The 18816-nt window shown below is 39.0% G+C and overlaps 2 protein-coding genes across 4 annotated transcripts in view; both read right to left on the bottom strand.

Moving 5' to 3' along the window:
- Positions 1 to 9371, bottom strand: part of vps13a (vacuolar protein sorting 13 homolog A) — a 35582-nt gene extending 26211 nt beyond the window's left edge. For 2 of the 3 annotated variants that reach the window (XM_058636958.1, XM_058636960.1), the window contains exons 1-24: positions 8874 to 9371; positions 8079 to 8122; positions 7921 to 7963; positions 7746 to 7841; positions 7312 to 7413; positions 6516 to 6625; positions 6347 to 6406; positions 6149 to 6208; positions 5849 to 5929; positions 5532 to 5589; positions 5087 to 5214; positions 4767 to 4873; positions 4459 to 4630; positions 3691 to 3753; positions 3213 to 3345; positions 2975 to 3069; positions 2720 to 2862; positions 2109 to 2310; positions 1918 to 2032; positions 1157 to 1293; positions 889 to 1021; positions 668 to 785; positions 352 to 493; positions 26 to 137 (exon numbers count right to left, since the gene is read on the bottom strand). In XM_058636958.1, the coding sequence (XP_058492941.1) occupies positions 26 to 137; positions 352 to 493; positions 668 to 785; positions 889 to 1021; positions 1157 to 1293; positions 1918 to 2032; positions 2109 to 2310; positions 2720 to 2862; positions 2975 to 3069; positions 3213 to 3345; positions 3691 to 3753; positions 4459 to 4630; positions 4767 to 4873; positions 5087 to 5214; positions 5532 to 5589; positions 5849 to 5929; positions 6149 to 6208; positions 6347 to 6406; positions 6516 to 6625; positions 7312 to 7413; positions 7746 to 7841; positions 7921 to 7963; positions 8079 to 8122; positions 8874 to 8973 (2554 nt within the window). In that variant the 5' untranslated portion in view covers positions 8974 to 9371. The remainder of the gene's footprint in view (positions 1 to 25; positions 138 to 351; positions 494 to 667; positions 786 to 888; positions 1022 to 1156; positions 1294 to 1917; positions 2033 to 2108; positions 2311 to 2719; positions 2863 to 2974; positions 3070 to 3212; positions 3346 to 3690; positions 3754 to 4458; positions 4631 to 4766; positions 4874 to 5086; positions 5215 to 5531; positions 5590 to 5848; positions 5930 to 6148; positions 6209 to 6346; positions 6407 to 6515; positions 6626 to 7311; positions 7414 to 7745; positions 7842 to 7920; positions 7964 to 8078; positions 8123 to 8873) is intronic. The other variant, XM_058636959.1, reaches the window with a different exon arrangement.
- Positions 9372 to 10602: 1231 nt separating this feature from the next.
- Positions 10603 to 11850, bottom strand: LOC131463836 (C2 calcium-dependent domain-containing protein 4C). Its single transcript, XM_058635888.1, has one exon. It carries the CDS (start codon positions 11848 to 11850, stop codon positions 10603 to 10605), a length of 1248 nt encoding a protein of 415 aa, XP_058491871.1.
- Between the last annotated feature and the right edge of the window lie 6966 nt (positions 11851 to 18816).

The raw sequence follows: 18816 nt of genomic DNA, 5'->3' as shown, positions 1-18816 counted from the left end.
CACTACAACAAGGCCTATGTCTCACCCAAAGAGCTGATGCTGATGGTTTCACACGACTCGAACATGAACGAAGAGCGTTGGTCAGCTAAATTCATAGGTCGTCTGTGAGAAAACTTTGGTGTGAACTGCTGCTTTGACTGTGGAGGAAATGAAACCAAAACATGATTTTATCCACCCGAAAGTGTTGTATTAAAATACAGTGGCTTCAATTGTTTATTTTTATCTACTAAGTGTAATAAAGAAACACCTACATTTTGGTCAAAACATTTTTTGCCATTTTCCTCCACTAATTTCTCTCATTGACACAGTATTTAGAGAAGGCCATCTAGTAAGAGTAAATGACATTCTTACCTTTGCAGTGGAGGATGAACCAGTGTGTGCAACAGGTCTAGACTTAGGTAGCGGGATACTGTCCACCAGCTCCAGCACACTTCGGAGTTTATCGTCAGAAATACGCAAAGACAGCAGAGGAAGCTCTCCAGACATCTTATACCTAAAACACAGATGCCGAACTTTAATGTGCAGAACAGTCTTAATCTGTTCTTTACAATCTAAGGATACATTTATTTTTTTTAATAGTTCTGAACATCGCTGTAGTAGTAAACTATTTATCACTATACACAGATGACTATATAAAAAAAATCCGGTTTTATTTGTTTGCACGTACTTTGCCATGCGGGAGTCTTTGACAACCATTGCCCTGCTGAAAGCCATTTTCAGATCCACCGGCTCCAAGATGTGCAGCAGTGACTGTTTCTGCTTACGAGCCATTTTCCAGTCATCATCTATTAAGCACAGATCATGTTTTACATTTATCTGTATTTCACACATACACACGCACACATTCAATCTTAAGCATTAGAAAAGGCAAGCTCTCACGAGTTTTACCTGGTGTGCTATAAATGAACTGCAGGCTACTAAGCTTGATATCAAAGCTGTCATATGCTCTGGACATTAGGTCTTCTATGTTGCTGGGACTTGCGGACAACAGCGGTAAATCCCCCCTGCTTTGACTGGATATCTAAAAAGAAAAGAAAAAGAAAAGAAAAATTACATTTCCTAAAACCTAAAAATTAAGACAATGGAAAACAAATTTAGAAATTATTGTTTCTTTACAGTTTTTAGGGTATCCACAAAACACTTAACACTTTCTGACCTTGAAATGTCCAAGATCCAGCAGTAGGATGTTCTGAGTCCCATTGTAAAATCCCGTCTGTGGAATGATTACGTAGGAGGCCATCAAGTTTACCTTCAGGTCAAGCACTTTCTGTGTTTCGATCACATACATTAGACCTACAAAAAAAAAATACAACGTCATAAACACAACGATTGCTGCCACAACAGACAGTAATGACAAATACAGAACTATTATGAAAAAAATAAACATTAGCACTACAGCCTGCAGCATAGCTATTAAATGTTTAGAAAAAGTATTGCTATACAAGAAATATCTCATACCTTCATGTTATGTTAACTGAAGGGTTACTTGACAACATAGTGGGATAAATAAAATGTTGATGGATGAGTCTGTAATCAACTTCAATAAAACTAATCGATGAAAACACTGTTAGAGTAAGAGTTTGAGGAATAATAGCACATTGGAAAGTGGTTGCAAGACCTCACCATAAAAACGCAAGTATTGTCTTAAATAAGACAATTAAAAAAAAAAACAGACAAAAACAAAATAAGTTAAGAGCACAGGATTAAAAGGACACTAATACAATATATAATAAAAGTACTTTTGCAGACAATCACTGGAAACAATCCAAGTCCACAAATGAATAGGAAAACCACAGTTAAACAAACTCAGTAGCCGAGACATGCAGCCTGTGGGAGCACATGAAAATGACAAGGTGCAAACAAAGGCTGGCCCCTGGAACGCATATGTGTATGTCTGTGCACGTTAGGGCAACTGACCAGTAGATGTACGATCTTTGAACTGCTCCAGTTTCATCAGTGTCGCGTTGGTGAGCTCATCAAGCCGCAGGTCATCAGGAGGCATGAAGAAGACTGCCATGCCGTTCACAGTTGTCTGTATACAAACAGAGAATTAATTTGTGGCGTACGTTTTTCACATGCTTTAATTCACACTGAAAGACACCGCTCACTGCATCATAGATGATTTCCAGCGGTTGCGATTCCACACGAAGTCGCTGGTCAGCTGACTCATCCAGAGGGTTGGTCTCGAACAGGATAGAAAGCAGTGGGGTCCCTGATCCTGTGGCTGCTTTCCTTGATGAAAGGAGGGTTGGTGCAGGTCGGCCATTGGCCAGGCCTGTGACCTCGAATAAAGTCAGCTGTGCTGTAACTCTGATTAAAGCGAAAACAAAAGGAACAAAATGTCAATGTCACAGATGCCATTGTGCTAGTACAAGAGCAAAAAGGTGGGACTATATTTAATATCCATCTTGGTGTAACAGTAAAAGTAATAGTAGTAGTTTCATTGCAAGTACACATATGCAAATTTGCCATCCAAACACTTTTAACCAAACAGTTATGATACTATACATAAAACATCTTCAGGAGTTTAACATATAAGCAACTGGACTTGCTTCAATGAAGTTGAGAACAATTCACCTCTCATCCAAGAGGCTTCTTCAGTTCTAGGGAAGAAGTGAAGAAGCCTCTTGTTTTCTTCTAATCTAAAGCAGATCCAGCTCCTGAAGATACAATAACCAGAATGCACACAACAAAAAAAGACAAAAAGGTTATGACAAACTTGATGGCTTGCGCTCCAGGTCTCTGCGCGAGTGTGGAGTTGAGCTCTTCCACAGTCACCCTGATGATCTCATTTTTGTCGTTCTTGTCTTGGAAAGACACTGTCAGCCTCTCCATATGGAAATTGACCTTCATGTCCTCAAACTATAAGGACAACACAGAACATAATCAAACTTTGTAGTCATAGTAGTATCAATTAAGTGGGATAGAAACCCAGATTGGTGACAGGGGGGTGTCAGTCGCGAAAGAGACTCACATTCTTTGGCAGGTTGGGGTTAACAACAGTCTCGCTGTATCCAATGGCAGTGTAGAGTTTGGATTTCTCAGCAGGGGTTAACAGCTCATCAAATCCTGTGTGGCCGGGACCAAAAGCATTAGCTCACATCATGGCCTCAAACTACAAAAATATATAGGAGCTTTTCTCTTTGTCATACGCAAACTTGTGTATGTGCATGCTCGTTTCATTATCCTAACTTTTATTTTGTACATCCCACCTCCAGTTTTGGCATCCTTTGTTAATGTTTCAGCCGTTCCTCCCCAGTTCCACATCCAGTTCACCCAACCCTGAGACTCCTCTTCCTCCATCTTTAACCCTGGCCGATAAATACGCAGGCCTGCCTTGCTCGCCTTGGGATAAAGAATAAAAAGTAATTATTTGGGAGATCCATCTTTTTCTGACAAAGCTTTGGACAAAGAGAATGGTTACAAAGCCTAACTAATTAAATAGTCATTAGGTCACTGGAAAAGAATGAAAAAACTCTTAAAACACACTTCATTTTTTTTTGTATTGCAATGAACATTGTTATCATGATAAACACAGACATTTTGTTGATTTCTATTCCACTATTTCTAATCTACTATCAGCTTTCTCATAATTTAAACTCACTATCGACCTTTAAAAATCCACTCCTGTCAACCTCTACTACAAACGCAAAATGGGTAAATGCAGATGACAAATATAGATGAGCTCACCTCCACTTCAGCCTGCTGCCTGGCTAATGTGATATTAAAAACGTCCAGGGTCTTCTCGGGCTCCTGAGAACAGAGATACAACACAAATTGATTGGTGCTTTCAGCAGCATGTTTTTGCTCCTCCATCACTTACTAAATGCCCATTATGAAACACATCAAGCATAGATGATAAGTACAGTGCATAGGGGAGACAGTGGAAAAACACTTAATCTAAAATACTAAAGGCAGCTTTAATGGTGTATTTCTCTGTATAACAACATCCATCTCCAGTGCCATCAATTCCTTTATGACTTTGGACACTGGATTTGGGAGTAAGTACTTATGAATCAAGAAAGAGTAAATGCATTACTGAAGAGATACTGGGAAGGCAAGATCTTTAGGATTGCTTATAGCATAGACTATTAGCTTTACATTTCATACTGTCAGTGATGTACTATATAGTCACTGATGTTAAGTAGGTATTTGCCAGTGTACAAATCAAGCAGAAGCAACTTGCACTAGCATTAATATCCCAAATAATACGAAACTCAAAGTCCAACACTTAAAGCCAAGAACAAATATAAGCATTTGAAAGGGATTTGCCAGCTAATCAAAAATAAAAGACAAATAGAGGGCAATCAATTGACTCCCTCACTGTAATACATATTATCTACTACCTATTACCATGTTTTTTTAAGTATTCTATGCACTACAATGATCCTGGTCTACCCCTGTCTGTCTCCTTCCTTCCTGTCTCCATCAGTTAAGATCAGTTCAGATTTGCCCCACCTCTAGCTGTTTGAGCAGCTCCTCACTGGGTTTCTTGCTGGTGATTTTTGTCTTGTAGAGCTCTCTGTAATGTTTGATCATGAATCTGTGCCGGCGAATGTGTTGCCATGACCACATATGGAGACGTGGCTTCACGTCTACCTCCAGGATGCCTGTGATTACATAATTCCACCTACAAAGAGACAACACACAAAATTACACTAAACATTACAAAGTTCAACAATAAGTACCAACACAAGAAAATGTGGCAAAATGTCATGGGATGGTCATAAACCAAAGTCATGTTGTGCATGTGTTTGTTTTCTGACCATATGCAAGAGTTCCGATGAACATTGACCTCAGGTCTGTACTTCCTGTATGGGAGGTTCCGGGACATCATATCCACTGAGCCCAGCACCTCCAAGATGCTAATGTACTGGAAAGGGAGGAAGTCAGCAATTACTCAGAGGCACAGAGTACTTACACAAGAGCAGATATCCTCTCTGAACAAGTCATTCTTTCACTCTGTGCACTCTGCAAGTATGCTTACATTTTCACTCCCCTTTAACATGTCTGTTTCTCCTATACTCTTTTGAATAAAATTAAGTTTCAACTAGACAACGTTATAATCTGTACTACAATTACTTACCTGGGATCTGTTGAGCTCAATGGCCACTTCACAGAGATTGACCATCAGGTCCAGCTTAGGAGAGGAGAAATCCACATCTGACCTGGGATTCATTCGTAGTTTAGCATCCGCAGAGATGGGACGGAAAACTGTGGAGCAGCAGCAAGAAACCAAACTTTTGAGTTGCACATGGATTTGTAATAACTTGAACCCAAATTTTGATCTGTTTAGATCAAAATTTAGTGGTGCTGAAATCTGGTAAAAATGTATTTGAGTTGTGTGAGTTTTTTCACACAATGCAGTACAAGAGCATAATTTTTACGCTCCATATACCAATTTCCTTTCTATACTAATTGATACTTTTCGGGTGCTGCGGCTTTAAGTGTTTTTTTAATGCTTTCATTTAATTGTCATGCGAACAAACAGTGTGAAAGTGCAAAGAAAGAAATGAAAAGGAGACACTCACTGAAGTCAACACTGTCAGGAAGATAGTTCTGGACTTCCATGCTGTTCTTGAGACATTGCTAAAAGAAAGACACAGAAAACTTTTATCATCAATCTACCTCTGCAGTGCTCAATGTTTTCCTGTCTCTTTTGCATGCTTTATAAGCATTACTTTTACCCATTAATACTTCTCTACAAAGAGACTTTGTTCTGCTGCCCTATAAGTGCAATAAAATAGCTCACTGTGCCTGTTACAATAATTTATACCAGACCAGAGAATAAGACTAAATCCAGGCTGGTGGTGACAAGGTACCACACAACAATAACAGGGAGACTCACCAAGGCCTCATCAGCACTGTGATTGGAGTAGAGTATTGAGTTGACATTCCAGTAGGCAAACAAACTGTCTAGTTGAATCAACTGAGAGGAACGAAAGCACAAAGCAATTAGAGCAGTGGAACTGATAACAACAAGAGCTGGCAATATGCAGTGCTTTTTCAACTTTGGAACACAGACTAAAGGGTCTTAATGCAATACTGTTTGGTCAGTTGAACCAGTCACACTCAATAAGAAAATTGTTTGTACAATGTTAAGACTCTAAAAAACAAACGCCATTGAGCAATAATGTGAATTACTTACCTTGAAGAAAAGCCTAGAATTCTCATCTAGAAGAGTTGGATTCCAGTTCTCATCAGCTGTCTATAAGGTCAAACAGCGAGCAAGGCCTCAATGAGATGACTTTACATAGTATTAATGCGATTAATTATTAAACAATGGAAAACACATTTTAGTACTGAATTTAGCAAATAATCTGACACTGGAAACATTAAACATTACCTGAAGGCTGAGTTTTTTAAGAGACACTCCAAATGATAAAGGACAATTTGGATTGGTGATCTGTGTAAACATGAGGAGAAATAAAACACTTAATAGTTACAACTTTAAAAAAAGACAGTGAATTAATTTTAAACTGAGTGTACTGGAATAAACCGGCTTAAAAACTTACATCATCTTCATATCGTACATGGATGTTGGAGATCTTGACCTGCAGGTTTTTGATGACCTGAGTGACAAGCTTTTCCATAAAGGAGTCCTGCTTCTCCATCGCTGGGTTCTCTGTCAAACAAAATGGCAACTGCATATTCATTTCTGTTAAATTAAACAATGTATTCTGGATGTATTATTAAGTACTACATTTATTTTAGCATAAACATGAAATATCAGTGTATTCTTTGCAGCATGACTGCTGAAGCTACATGCAAGTTATGATGCTGAAATATGATTTATAAAGTTAAGTAATAGTCTGTGGCACTTTCCTTAGTGCTTATTACAGGACTGTGATAAGTGTGTTTTTAATTTGTAATTTTATTGAAATATAAAGGGGCAGTGCACAAGTAACTTGTATAAAACAAGAAGAAGAGATGCATTGAACCGGGTTTTAAGCAAAACGGCTATTTTTGGCTGTAGACCCTGGGCATGTAGTTGGAACAATAAATTAAACACAGGTTCAAACAAAACAGCAGAAAAGAGCATTTTTGTTCAGCAGTGTTAAACCTTGGAAAATATTAAGTTTGAAAGTAACCACAAAGCCACATGGTTTAGATGATCTTCTCCTTCTACTTAATTTCATCTACTACATACAATCATGTCCATCTCTGTTATTTTTGTCTGCTAGTCTCACAGAGGGAAGCAGTTTTAGCTATGGGGAACCTGTGAAAAAGGAAAAGAAATAGACAGGAAAGGAATGTGCTTGCATGTTTACACAAACAGACACACCCTTAAATCAAACTCTGAACCCTAACCTTGTTCAGCAGCCTTCTGCTTTGTCTCTTCTATCCGCTGTAGCTCCCTCTGACGAGATTCGTGTAACTGTCTTTCCTCCTTTTCTGCATCGTACTTTATACCTGGAAAGAATTGGATCATTGGAAGTTATTATGGAAATTATGACATACACAGAAGATTAAGCTGGAGTTTCCTATATGTTCTGACAAGTACTTAATGGAGAGATGCTAGCTACTGTAATACACCAAGGTGTGTTTACTTTATTACACTGAACTTTGTACTGCAGTTATTTAAATTACATTAATATTTACCGCAAAACCAGTTAATTGCAAAACCCTTGGCTATGAGAAATAATTTGTTTTACAACATAACAATGAAGCTATTTGTACAGTACTATACACATTATGTAAAACATGTTTCATGTTATTCAGCTGTACATGGTTGCTTATCTTACTTGCTGTGGGAACTATAAGAAGATAGACACCATCCAGTGTGGCCTCCACTGACTGAGTGTAGAGATTTTTCCATGGAATCTTAAGTTCCAGCCGTCCTATAAACGTAAACACAAGGTGAGGAAATGTTTCACTGTAACACTGTATGTCACATTAGTTCATTAGCTACAATCTCACCTATATGACCAGCTCTCACTTTAAAAGGGATGTCAAGCTCACTCTGCAACAAAAGCACATTTAATTGGTGTAGCACAAAAACATAATTATCAAGGCTGGAAAGACATGACAGGTGACAAGCTGTGCTCACATACAGTACACATTTGTGTGCAACTTACCAAGGCATTTTCTTTTATTTCAAGATTTGTAAGAACAGCATTCCCTGTGATGAAAAGATTATTGATTTACCATTTGTTGTTTACATTGTGAAGACTAATAGATTAGCATTGTATATATGATGAGGCTGGCAGAAAGCCGGTCCAATTTAGAGAGAAGGTATTTGGCCTTTGCACCCAATGACCCAACTCAACACTGAGGGCATTAAAACACATATATTATTAAAACCATTTATGACATACACATAATCAAAACAAGCCCAAGGAGACTATACTATGTCTCCATTTTAGGACTTTCTCACATCTGTTGAGTAAAGCAGCAGACTACAGTCTGATGAAAATACACATTTGTTTAAAATTTCAGCAATGGCTCTGGAGCCTCTGGTGTGTGAAAAGAACTGTGTCACACCTACTGGAGGAGCTTGTGGCGAAAATGACTCTCAGTGTGAAACACAGTGGCAAGTCATAACCTGGCTACGTGAAAGGGTGTGACCCCTAAGTGCTTGCTTCCCTCAACTATTTATGAAATCACTGAACAAACAGCCTCGCAACCAACACCACAGAAGCTAATGTGTGATTACTGTAGCAGTCAGGAACTACTCATGCTCCCTGAACTATCTGTAAACCAGCATTTGGCTGCATAATCTCTCGACTCGACTCTGACACAGATAAAGTGACACTGACAGCTGAGGGAGCCTCTGTCACACGCCTGGGGAGTAGCCCCCGCCAGCACTGGCTAGCTATCTTAGCAAATGAGCTCTTCTTAGGAAAGAAAATGACAATGACATGTTCACGTACCTCCCCATATGCCAAGCTTGAGCTGTGAGCTGTCAAGGTTGACAACATAATCCCCTAAAAACCGGTTGAGGACGTCTACCACCACGCTTTCGAAGACCATTTTGTCGTTTATGTCACCCTGTCGTCGTAATGTTCACATTCTAGGTGCTCAATAGTTAGTTAATAGTTGTGTGGTGGTGTTGGACGACATTTGGCATCTGTATTGCCTCCTTCCTCTCTTTCCTTTGCGTCCTCTCCTTCCCTTCCTAGAATCCCTGAATCCTCAGTTTAAGTTGTTTGTTCTTGGTGTTTTTACGACAGCAGACGTAATATTGCATTACTGCCCTCCTCCTCGCTGTCCTTTGCCACCCGATGTGCCCGGACGCGTGTACTTCCTCTTTAAACTGGTCCACATCAAAGGATCGAAGACGGTCTCCGTTGGCTACTTTCACGTAGAATTGTGTTGTTGTTGTTTGCGTTTTACGGCAGTGAGCAATGTTGCATTACTGCCTCCTCCTTCTCCTCCTCTTCCGGTCTTAATTCTTCTTCTAATAATAATTCCCGGCAGTACATTACAAGGTAATGCTGCCCTCCACAGTTTGAAGTTTTAATCACAGTTTGAAGTTCCTTTATCTCTCCTTCTCATCAAATTATCATCGATGTACCAATTGTAAATTGAATAGTATTTCATCTTTGTCTGCCTTTAATTCAAAATGTTGTTGTTTTTGTTTCATTTCATTTCTCTGTGAGATGAATAAAGTATCTATCTATCTATCTTGTTGTCGTTTTATGACAGTTCGCATGATAATGTAGCATTGCTGACCCCCTCTGGATTTGTCATGCTTTTTACTTCACTGTTGCGTTTTTACCTTGAAGCAGTTCTTTATGTTGTGTCAGAAGTCGCTTTCGGGCTTCTTCTTACACACGTTAAATTAGGGTAAAAGTTAATAAATGACGGTGTTTGTTTTCTTTAACATACGTCTTGGGTTTGTAGCTGGTGAAACCGTCCCCTGGTTTAGCAGAAGAGACCAGACTGCAGTTAAACACCTGAACTCACTGAGTGGGTTAATTTCATTCGTCACAAATGGTACATAAATGTGAGTGATTGAGGGATTTGATCTTTTTTGCTGAAAATCAGTCTGGTTGTGCGGTTGTAGTAATGTATCGCATCATTTCATCTAAGTTGACATCGATCCTAAATTCAACGCACAATTATTAGCACATAAATCACATATCCACAGCTGCACTGTGATACCTTTACTCACAGGTGACCTACATACTAAATAAACATCCACTTAATATGACATGTGATACAAACTTAAATACAATACAACACTGTCGTTTATTTTGTATTCGACTCATAGACTCAATAGACCAGGAATAGTTTTGTGTCTTGAGATCACAGTTTTGTATTTAAATGGTTCATATTGTTCATTCACCATCAGCAATCTTTACAGTTAAAGTACATGCAGTTGGAATTATGTTTTTGAATTAAACATTTTTAAAATACTTTTGATGTAATTTTCATTTTCTAAATCAAATGTCTGGGAATATAATGTGTTAAACTGAAATACCTGAGTTGTTCTTATTTTACAAATAATTTAAACATAAACACATCAATAAATCATTAAAGAAATGATGTAAATATTGATGAAAACCAACAACATATTTTGCTACACATACTGTCTTAACACAGTGCCTCTTATGTCTCCTGTTCAAACCTTTTTCCACACATCCTAATAAATATAAGTTAGACCCATTTATGAAGATTAAGTAACTGAGACAGTGGTTTGGTGAACACCCCAATCACTGTCCCCCTCCTCAGTGTTCCAGCTGCAGGTTTATCCACCACTTTTAATCTCAGCTGCAGTTCCAGCAGATCCTCCTGACTCAGTGCTGTGAAGTAGAAATCTTCATTAAACACAAGGCTGTGGCAGTTCCTGATGGTGGCGCTCTTCTGTGGCTGCAGCTTCCCTGGTGTCAAACACAGATTCACTGCACAGTTCAGAGTTTGTTGGTTCGTATCACTCCACAGGCCTTCCACAGACACCACACGGACTCTGACTGTGAATAGGGATAAGAGCGTGTTGGTGGAAAATGTGGTGCTCTCAGCAGAGAGTCGAACTTTACCACGACCCAGCAAAGGGACGACATGCTCGCGCTGAAGTCTCTCCTGGCACTGGAGAACGTCTAGTGGGAAGAGGACAGGTGGGGCAAGAGTGAGTGAGTTTGCAACTGAGCTGGGAGGGCTACTGGGAAAGGTTTGCAAACTTAAAACCTCTCTCCTCAACCTCCCCATTTCCTCCCTGCCGCCAATTAACAAAGGACATGATGTTGCTGCTTTCAGACGACCACTGCCTGACTGGTCATAGAAGGAGGATTTAGTAGTGTAAGGGGAACTGAGGGGTGAAGAGTCACTGGATGTTTCACTTTCAGTGCTTCCTGTCTCTGACAGGCTTTTGCACAACTGAGGGAAAATCCCAGACATAGGTTTCTTCTGCACCTTTTTAACCTTTGCGAGCCGAGGAGCTGCAGCAGCAATGCTTCTGTCAAGCATGTAAATGGGGAACTTTGAATGAAATATAGATTCTTTCCTGCGGGTATTTGGGCTCTCGTATATCCCAGCCATCCCATAACCCTCTGCAGAGAATGGCAAAGGTTTCTTTGTATCCTTCCAAGCCACTGATACATCACTATTCCTTATCACTGCAAGCTTCGTTTTTTCACATGTCATTCCAGAGCAAGTGCCGCTCTTTGGTACCTGGTTCTGACAGAGCTGGTGAGGTGCGGTTGTCTCTGCCTCCCGGCTTCTCCTGCAGAGCCTTGGGGGCAAGCAGAACTCTGGTATCTTGTCTGGAGTAAGGATGTTATTGTGCAGATTCTGAGAGAGTCTGGTCTTAGAAGAGATAAAAATATCCTCCTCACTCTTCCCAATGATATGACTCAACTCTAATGGAATGCTCTCAATGCTCTCCCTGATCTTCTCAAGAACCCACATTATTCCTTGATGTTCAAATAACTGTAAAATTACCAAAGAGTAACTCACATTATGAAGGCATATGAGACATATTTGAACTTGTAACAGAATAATAGTTGTATTTGTATAATATTAAAAGCTAAAAATAAGTAATAATACAATAGTTATCATTTAACCAAATCAAGAAATGGCAAATATGTTCAAATAAATATTTTCCTCTCACCTGTAAGGTCTGTGCTGTGTCCGTCACTGAGGAACTGTCTGTGTGATGGATGTCTTGGTGACTGGTGATTTTAAAGGCGAGTGCAAAGCGCTGCACCATTGGTCTTCCACCCCCCTCTGCATCCGGAAACAGGCTGTGCACGCACATAGACACAAAATAACGCACATAAAAGACAGCATATTGAGTGCCCAGCAGAGTCAGGGTAGGAATCGGGTTCATTCATGTGCATCCAGTCGTATTGCGAGAGTGTGATGTCAGCGTTTCCGGCAGTTGAGACAAATGACGTCATAATGTTATGTGCCCAAGTAGTAAATGTAATAAATGTAAATAATTGCACTTACAGTGTGTACTTACAACTGTAGTGTGTTACATAAATGTATATTAAATTTGCACTTACAGTGTGTAATTACAACTGTAGTGAGTTACATAAATGTATATCAAATTACTCTTTAATTGATTACTCTGTGTTCTGTGCTGCACACAGGAGGGGATTTGTTTTATGTCAACAGACACTGAGGCAACAGCAACATTGCAACAGTAAAGTGAGGTGGCTGAAAACTGGTGAGAGCATGTTTGAAAACACAAAGAAGTGCCCAGAAAAAGTTTGGATGTACATTTTTTTGCCCCCCAACCAAAACCTTTTTGTTCAGTAGTTTGACAAAATAAATGCTTCTTCCCCACCCCTGAGCTCCTGCTGTGTACACACAAATGCCCCCTCGGTCAGGTCCGATCGTATTGCTTGACAATGCCTGTTTTCAGATAACCACAGCATACATCACAAATGTTCATGCAGACCAATCAGAGACAGAATCGATCACTAAAAGTCATGCGTTAAATATAGAATTCAAACATAATTTTAATGTCTAAAAGATAGTGTGTTCCCAACACCCCTCTATTAGATGATTTATCTATGATTTATAACACTGCACTCTCAGAAGAAAACAGTCAGCCCATGAATGGACAACCTTCAAGGATGAGTATGTCATATTTAGGAGGGTTTTTGAGAGAAATCGAATATACTACCCATACTCAAGTATGTTTACATCAGTGTATAATCCCTTTAACAAAACATTACAAGTCTTTTATTTGTACTTAAAGAAACCACCATGTTGTGCTGCCACATTTTTACAGAAGCTCAAATGGACAAATGCATGCAAGAACATGCAGTCTGCATTTTCAAGCAGAAGTTTACTATTTAAACAAAGAAGAAAATCTCTCTGGTATGTGAAGGCCACCATAGTTCCCTGACATAAAAGAGAAAGGGTGGGTAGAGGTGGTCTCTGTTTGTTACAGTCCACAGTATCTCCCTCACATATCATTAATTCCGAGCGCACTCGGTTTTTAAAGAAGCCTAACAGGATAGATGTCTGATTAAACAACGCACACAATGATTGTGCATTGCTGTAGTCATAGTGACGTCAGTGTAATCTGCTCTTGCTGGGGCTGATCTTTTGTTCAAAGGATGTTCAAAGGCATCTAATGCAGACCCACAGACGTCACCCTTCACTACAAAGACCCATTGACCTTTTCACCGCAGTCAGTCTGGTCACATAACTGACCCATCATGTCACATGTACAGTCTTCTTATCCAGGTCAAACTCAGTTAATTCCTGCTATATGACTTTCTCCTACTTAATTTATCTCTAAATGTCAAATGGAATTAATTCGGATAATGTGTCTCCAGTAATTAGAATCACATTCACTCAGTGGTGTTCCATTCTTTATATGAAAGCCTTGGTCCAGGTCTTACTCATTTGTACATTTAAGTAGTCAGAGAGTCTGTCCCTTTTATCTTAGAACGTCTGTCATCCAAAGTTGTTGTCTAACCACATCATATGAAGTAACTACAATTGTCAGTGTCCTCTGTCAGTGTTCACAGATTAAATTTCTCAACCACAAGAGGGCGTACATGCATTACAGTCACTGTAAACTTCCATTTGTTGTGGTTCAGACAGTAGTTCAAGGGGAAAAAATTCAAGGGGTAGGTGAATTCTTCAGTCTTCACTGACATCACACAAAAAGAGACATACTCACATCCGGCACCTGCCCTGTGCTTCATTATAAATGACCCTCTGTTATTGGTCTAATTACACATTAGTAAGTAAGTAAGTACGTGTGTGAGAGAGAAAGGGAAAGGGGGGGAGTGAATATGAAGACAATGGATACATTTGGGAGGAGTCGGGGGCATCTGAAGCACCCACAGGTCAGGAGGCTTTTTGTGGCAGTGAAGACTGACTTTATTACTCCAATAAAAAACTCAGAGTGCTCTCAGTAATGGAGAGATAAATGACCGGGAGTCAGAGAAGGATCTTCCCTTTAACCGCTATCACAACTGCAATTAACGCTAACACAGAATGGTGTGCTGTTGCTAAATGCTCCTCTGCTGATGAAGTGCATTAGTGTTGGAATCTTTTTGTTTTTAAAATAATAATAATAATACATTACTTTTTATTCGGTTAATTTCATTAAGATGTAACTAATCAAACAAAATGCTTTCATATCAAATGTCACCTTATGGTGAGATCTATGGTTGGACAAACACTCAAACCTTTTGATTTGTTATGTCCCATTTATTTTCATCCCATTCTAGCTGTAGGTTAACTAAAATTTATATATATTGATTTATCAGCTAAGTAGAGAGTGAATCTGTGTCATATGACCTGTAATGTAATAACCTCAAACTAAACAAGGCCTTCAACATTCATTCATTTACAGGCAAAGCTTTGTTCATATTAGAACAGCTGTAATAAAAGGCTGAGTGCTTCTGCGGTTATGAACAAGAGGCTTTTAATTACCTGGGATTTAGACCAATACCCAAAGTAAACAATCCACTGATGAATTACTCACACTTCACTGCTTCCTCTGCGTGTACATTATGATTAATTTACCACATCTCTCGCCACTCGACACTGTAACTTCAATTTTGGAATCACTGGCCTGGATCATCTCAAAAAAGTCACAGTGAAAGATTCAACTTTGTTTTCATCGTAGTTGACTCTTTATCACTCGATCAGTGAGGGAAATGACTCTACTCTGGAAGATGCAAACCACTTATTAACAAATAAAAATCAGAAGACAAGTTTGGAATTTGCCAAAATGTACAGAGAAAAGGCCTAAACATTCTGAAGTGATGAAGATCAAAGTTTAACCTTAATCAAAGTGATAGAAAGGCTAAAGTTTGGAGAACAAAAGGATCTGCTCATGATCCTAAAAACACAAGCTCTGTGAAACACATAATGGCGGTCGTAATGTTATGGCTTGGGCTTGCATGGCTTCTTTTGAGACAGGATATTCACTGATGATGTAACACATGATGGTGGCAGCAAAATAAACCCAGAATTTTACAGAATTCTTTCATCAATATTCTACTTTTTTTTTTTTTTTTTTTTTTTTAAATGAACCAACCAACCAAACTGATCCTTCATCATGCAGAAAGACAACAATCCAAAACATTCTTCCAAAACAACCAAGGATTTCAGGGGAGAAAAGTGGAGAAATTTAGACTTAAACCCTATTAAATATGCATTTAACCTGTTAAAAAGGAGAGTGACGGGAGAAACAAACAACAACCTGGAAAAGCATCAGAGAAGAAGGATGCTGGTCATGTCAATGGTTGCAGGCTTGATGCAGTTATTGCAAGCAAAGGATTTGCAATTTAATATTAAGTAGTTTTATTTAAATCTCATTCAAGATCATCTGTTTCTATATTTTTACACGCCTAAAGAAATGGTGTTTAATTGCAAACACGGCTGTCTTCTAAGTTGTTAAACAGCTTGATATTCATCAAAAAAAAGGAATTGGCCTCACCATTGCAAGATATTTGGAGGGAAATTTACATACAATGAATTATTTATGAAAGATGGAATTTTAAATCCATAGATTACACATAGACTACTCATGTTTGTTGAAGCAGGCACATTTTGTTTACTTTCTGTGAACCAATTTTCTTTTAAGGGATCTAAAAGTGCAAACAGGCCCCGTCGTCTAGATCCAAGGCAATTTTAGCAAACCAAATCTTTGTCATAAGCTTTTCTCTGTAACACTGCCCGTTATTATGTTTTGACATTGTGTGAAGAGATTTGAAAACTCAAGTTCAAACTTTCAGCAGTGAGAGAGAGAGAGCTGATGATACACTTTGCTAATTTCCAATTCACTTTAATCTCTATTATTGAGGAGGCAAATGAGCCTATATATACGCACCCATTCTCTCACAAAGCACTTAACCTCGCATAAAATTGCTGAAGTTTTTTGGCCAGAGAACTTCTTTGTCTGATCTCCTCAGCGAAAGTGAGAAAGTGGGGAAGTCGGAGAGGAGAAACAGTGGGACGGAGGCCAGGATGGATGAACCACTGACCTGATTTGAATTGATAATAAAATGTAATAATAGCTAATAAGGTGTAATAATTTGGCCCAATAAAGATAGATGGCAGATTGAAGATGATATGAGTTGCGTCAGAGGACCTTACTTTGAGGACGGAGCAGAGACAATACACTTCAGCTCTTTTTGGGGCAGATAAAATTTGACCTCAGATCAGTGAATCATTGTTTAATTATTAAAAGGAAAGGGAAAGGCAGAGAGGAGAACGGAGACTGGGTGACAAAGAGAGAGAGAGACATGTACTTAATGAAAGGTCCTGTAGAAAAATAATAACGACATTTTTTGAGAACAGGTCAGACAGGCTGGACAGATCAGGTGAGCTGCATTTAGTTATAGAGTAAGTGAGAAGTTCAAAAAAGAGGGAAACAAAGGCAATTGAGGTACATTATGGAGAAAGGAGAGAAGAGTTATAGCACTGTGCAGTGGTCCGACGTGACCTGTCGTTAGGACTCGCTGCCTTGACAGCTTCGCTCTGTCTCCAGGCCTGATGCCAATATGCTAATCCTCCTCAGATGGTCTTTTCATTGGCTGATGCTGACTCGTGCCGACATGTGCCAGATGACTGTCTCCTCGTCCTACTATTAAAGACCAAAGCAATGAATATGGTAAGACGACCATTACGGAGATAAGAGCAGATGTAGCCGTATGCCCACTGCCTGCTTGCCGTGAATCACACAGCCTCCATATTGTTAAAATATTATCACAGGCACTGCAGTGCATGGACCAAAACCTTTTGCACTGGGGTTGTACAGCCTGGCTGTGGAAAGCGACAAAGCCACTCTCGTTATTAAAACCGGAGTGTCCTTGAGCAAAAATGCATAACCCCTCACAGGTACAGCAGAGCTGTTCAGTGGCAAGCAGGTCAAGAATGTAGTATGTAAATGAAGGTGTATATATATATATATATACACACATATATATATATATATATATATATATATATGTATATATATATATATTCATATACATATATACACATATATATACATATATACATATATACATATACACTTTCATTTACATACTACATATACACATATATATATAATTATATATATATCATTTATACACATACACATACATACTGCATATATATTAAACTCCGTCATAAATGTTATATAGTTAGTGAAATTACAAAATTTAATTTGAAAGTTCATCCATAATCTTGTTTGATGACAGTAGTATTGGTAGAGAGGAGATTTATTTTTTTTCTATATCTATATTTTTATTATTTTATCATCTATAGACTTGTTTTGTTCAAAATGATTTTGATTTAATGATTTATTTGTTACATGGTACAAAGAAACTAGATAGTACTCACATTTAAGAAGCTGATAAATCAGAAAACAGAAACATTCAAACTGATTAAAGGCGGCATAGACCGGAAGCTCCAATTAACGCTGCGTTTGTGTGTGTGTATCTGCGTCATTACCTCGTTTATGAAACCCTAAAGTTTCAGAACAAACAGTTCAGCCACTGCTGAGAAAATAGGGTTTTATTGTTTTCCTGGGCTCTGCGAAGCGGATCGGCACTTAATTTGATGTCGTCATCAGAAATCCTCACCACTCCTCTCACCACTGTAGCGCCTCCCGGTGCGGGCACTAGTCCAGGCACATCCGGTTGCGTACATTCAACCGCAGAAGAAGAAGAACTACTCTCATTGTAGCTGCTGAGATGCAGAGCATCCACCGTGCCAGAGGGGGAGCTGTGTATCTGAGAGCTGGCCTACCAATTACGTCACTTCCAGGTACCTGACCAATCACAGGACAGTGGGAAAGCTCTCGTTGGCTGGCCAATCACAACACAGTCCACGTGGCTCGGCTCGTTTGCAGCGACTAGGAGGTTTTTAACCATGAAAACAAGTTAATATATGTAAGTAGACCTCCATATCTAACATATATGTGCGATACAAGCATTCCAGTTCACCTTTAATCGATTATAAAATTAGCTGACGATTCATTTAGTAATTGATTAATAATCGATTCATCATTGTAGTCCTAGTAGATTTTAGAAGTATGATGCAAATTAGCTCTAATTTATAATCTGGAACAATAAAAAAAGGATCATTAAAAACCATTGTGTGTAACTTTTAAATAAATGTGTTACATTCAAAACACTGTCAAATGAGTTCACACAATCAGCCTCACATGACTCTCTCTATGTTTCTCAGTATAGCCGTATTTAGATGTCGTTCAGTGACATTGCTGTGTTGCAGAGGTGATTCATTGTATGTCCACTCAGGCGGAGGCAACAGCAACACTAGGCTAGTAAAGTGAGACAACTGTATGACTGAAAACACAAAGCAGCGTGCACAAAAAGCCTGTCCATTCAACGGTTTCATGGGATAAATGCTTCTTGCATCCCTGCAGTTATGATGTGTACCCAC

This window comes from Solea solea, chromosome 8 (assembly GCF_958295425.1).
Source record: "Solea solea chromosome 8, fSolSol10.1, whole genome shotgun sequence".
Taxonomy (NCBI): Eukaryota; Metazoa; Chordata; class Actinopteri; order Pleuronectiformes; family Soleidae; genus Solea; species Solea solea.
This window is presented reverse-complemented; position numbering and strand designations above follow the sequence as displayed.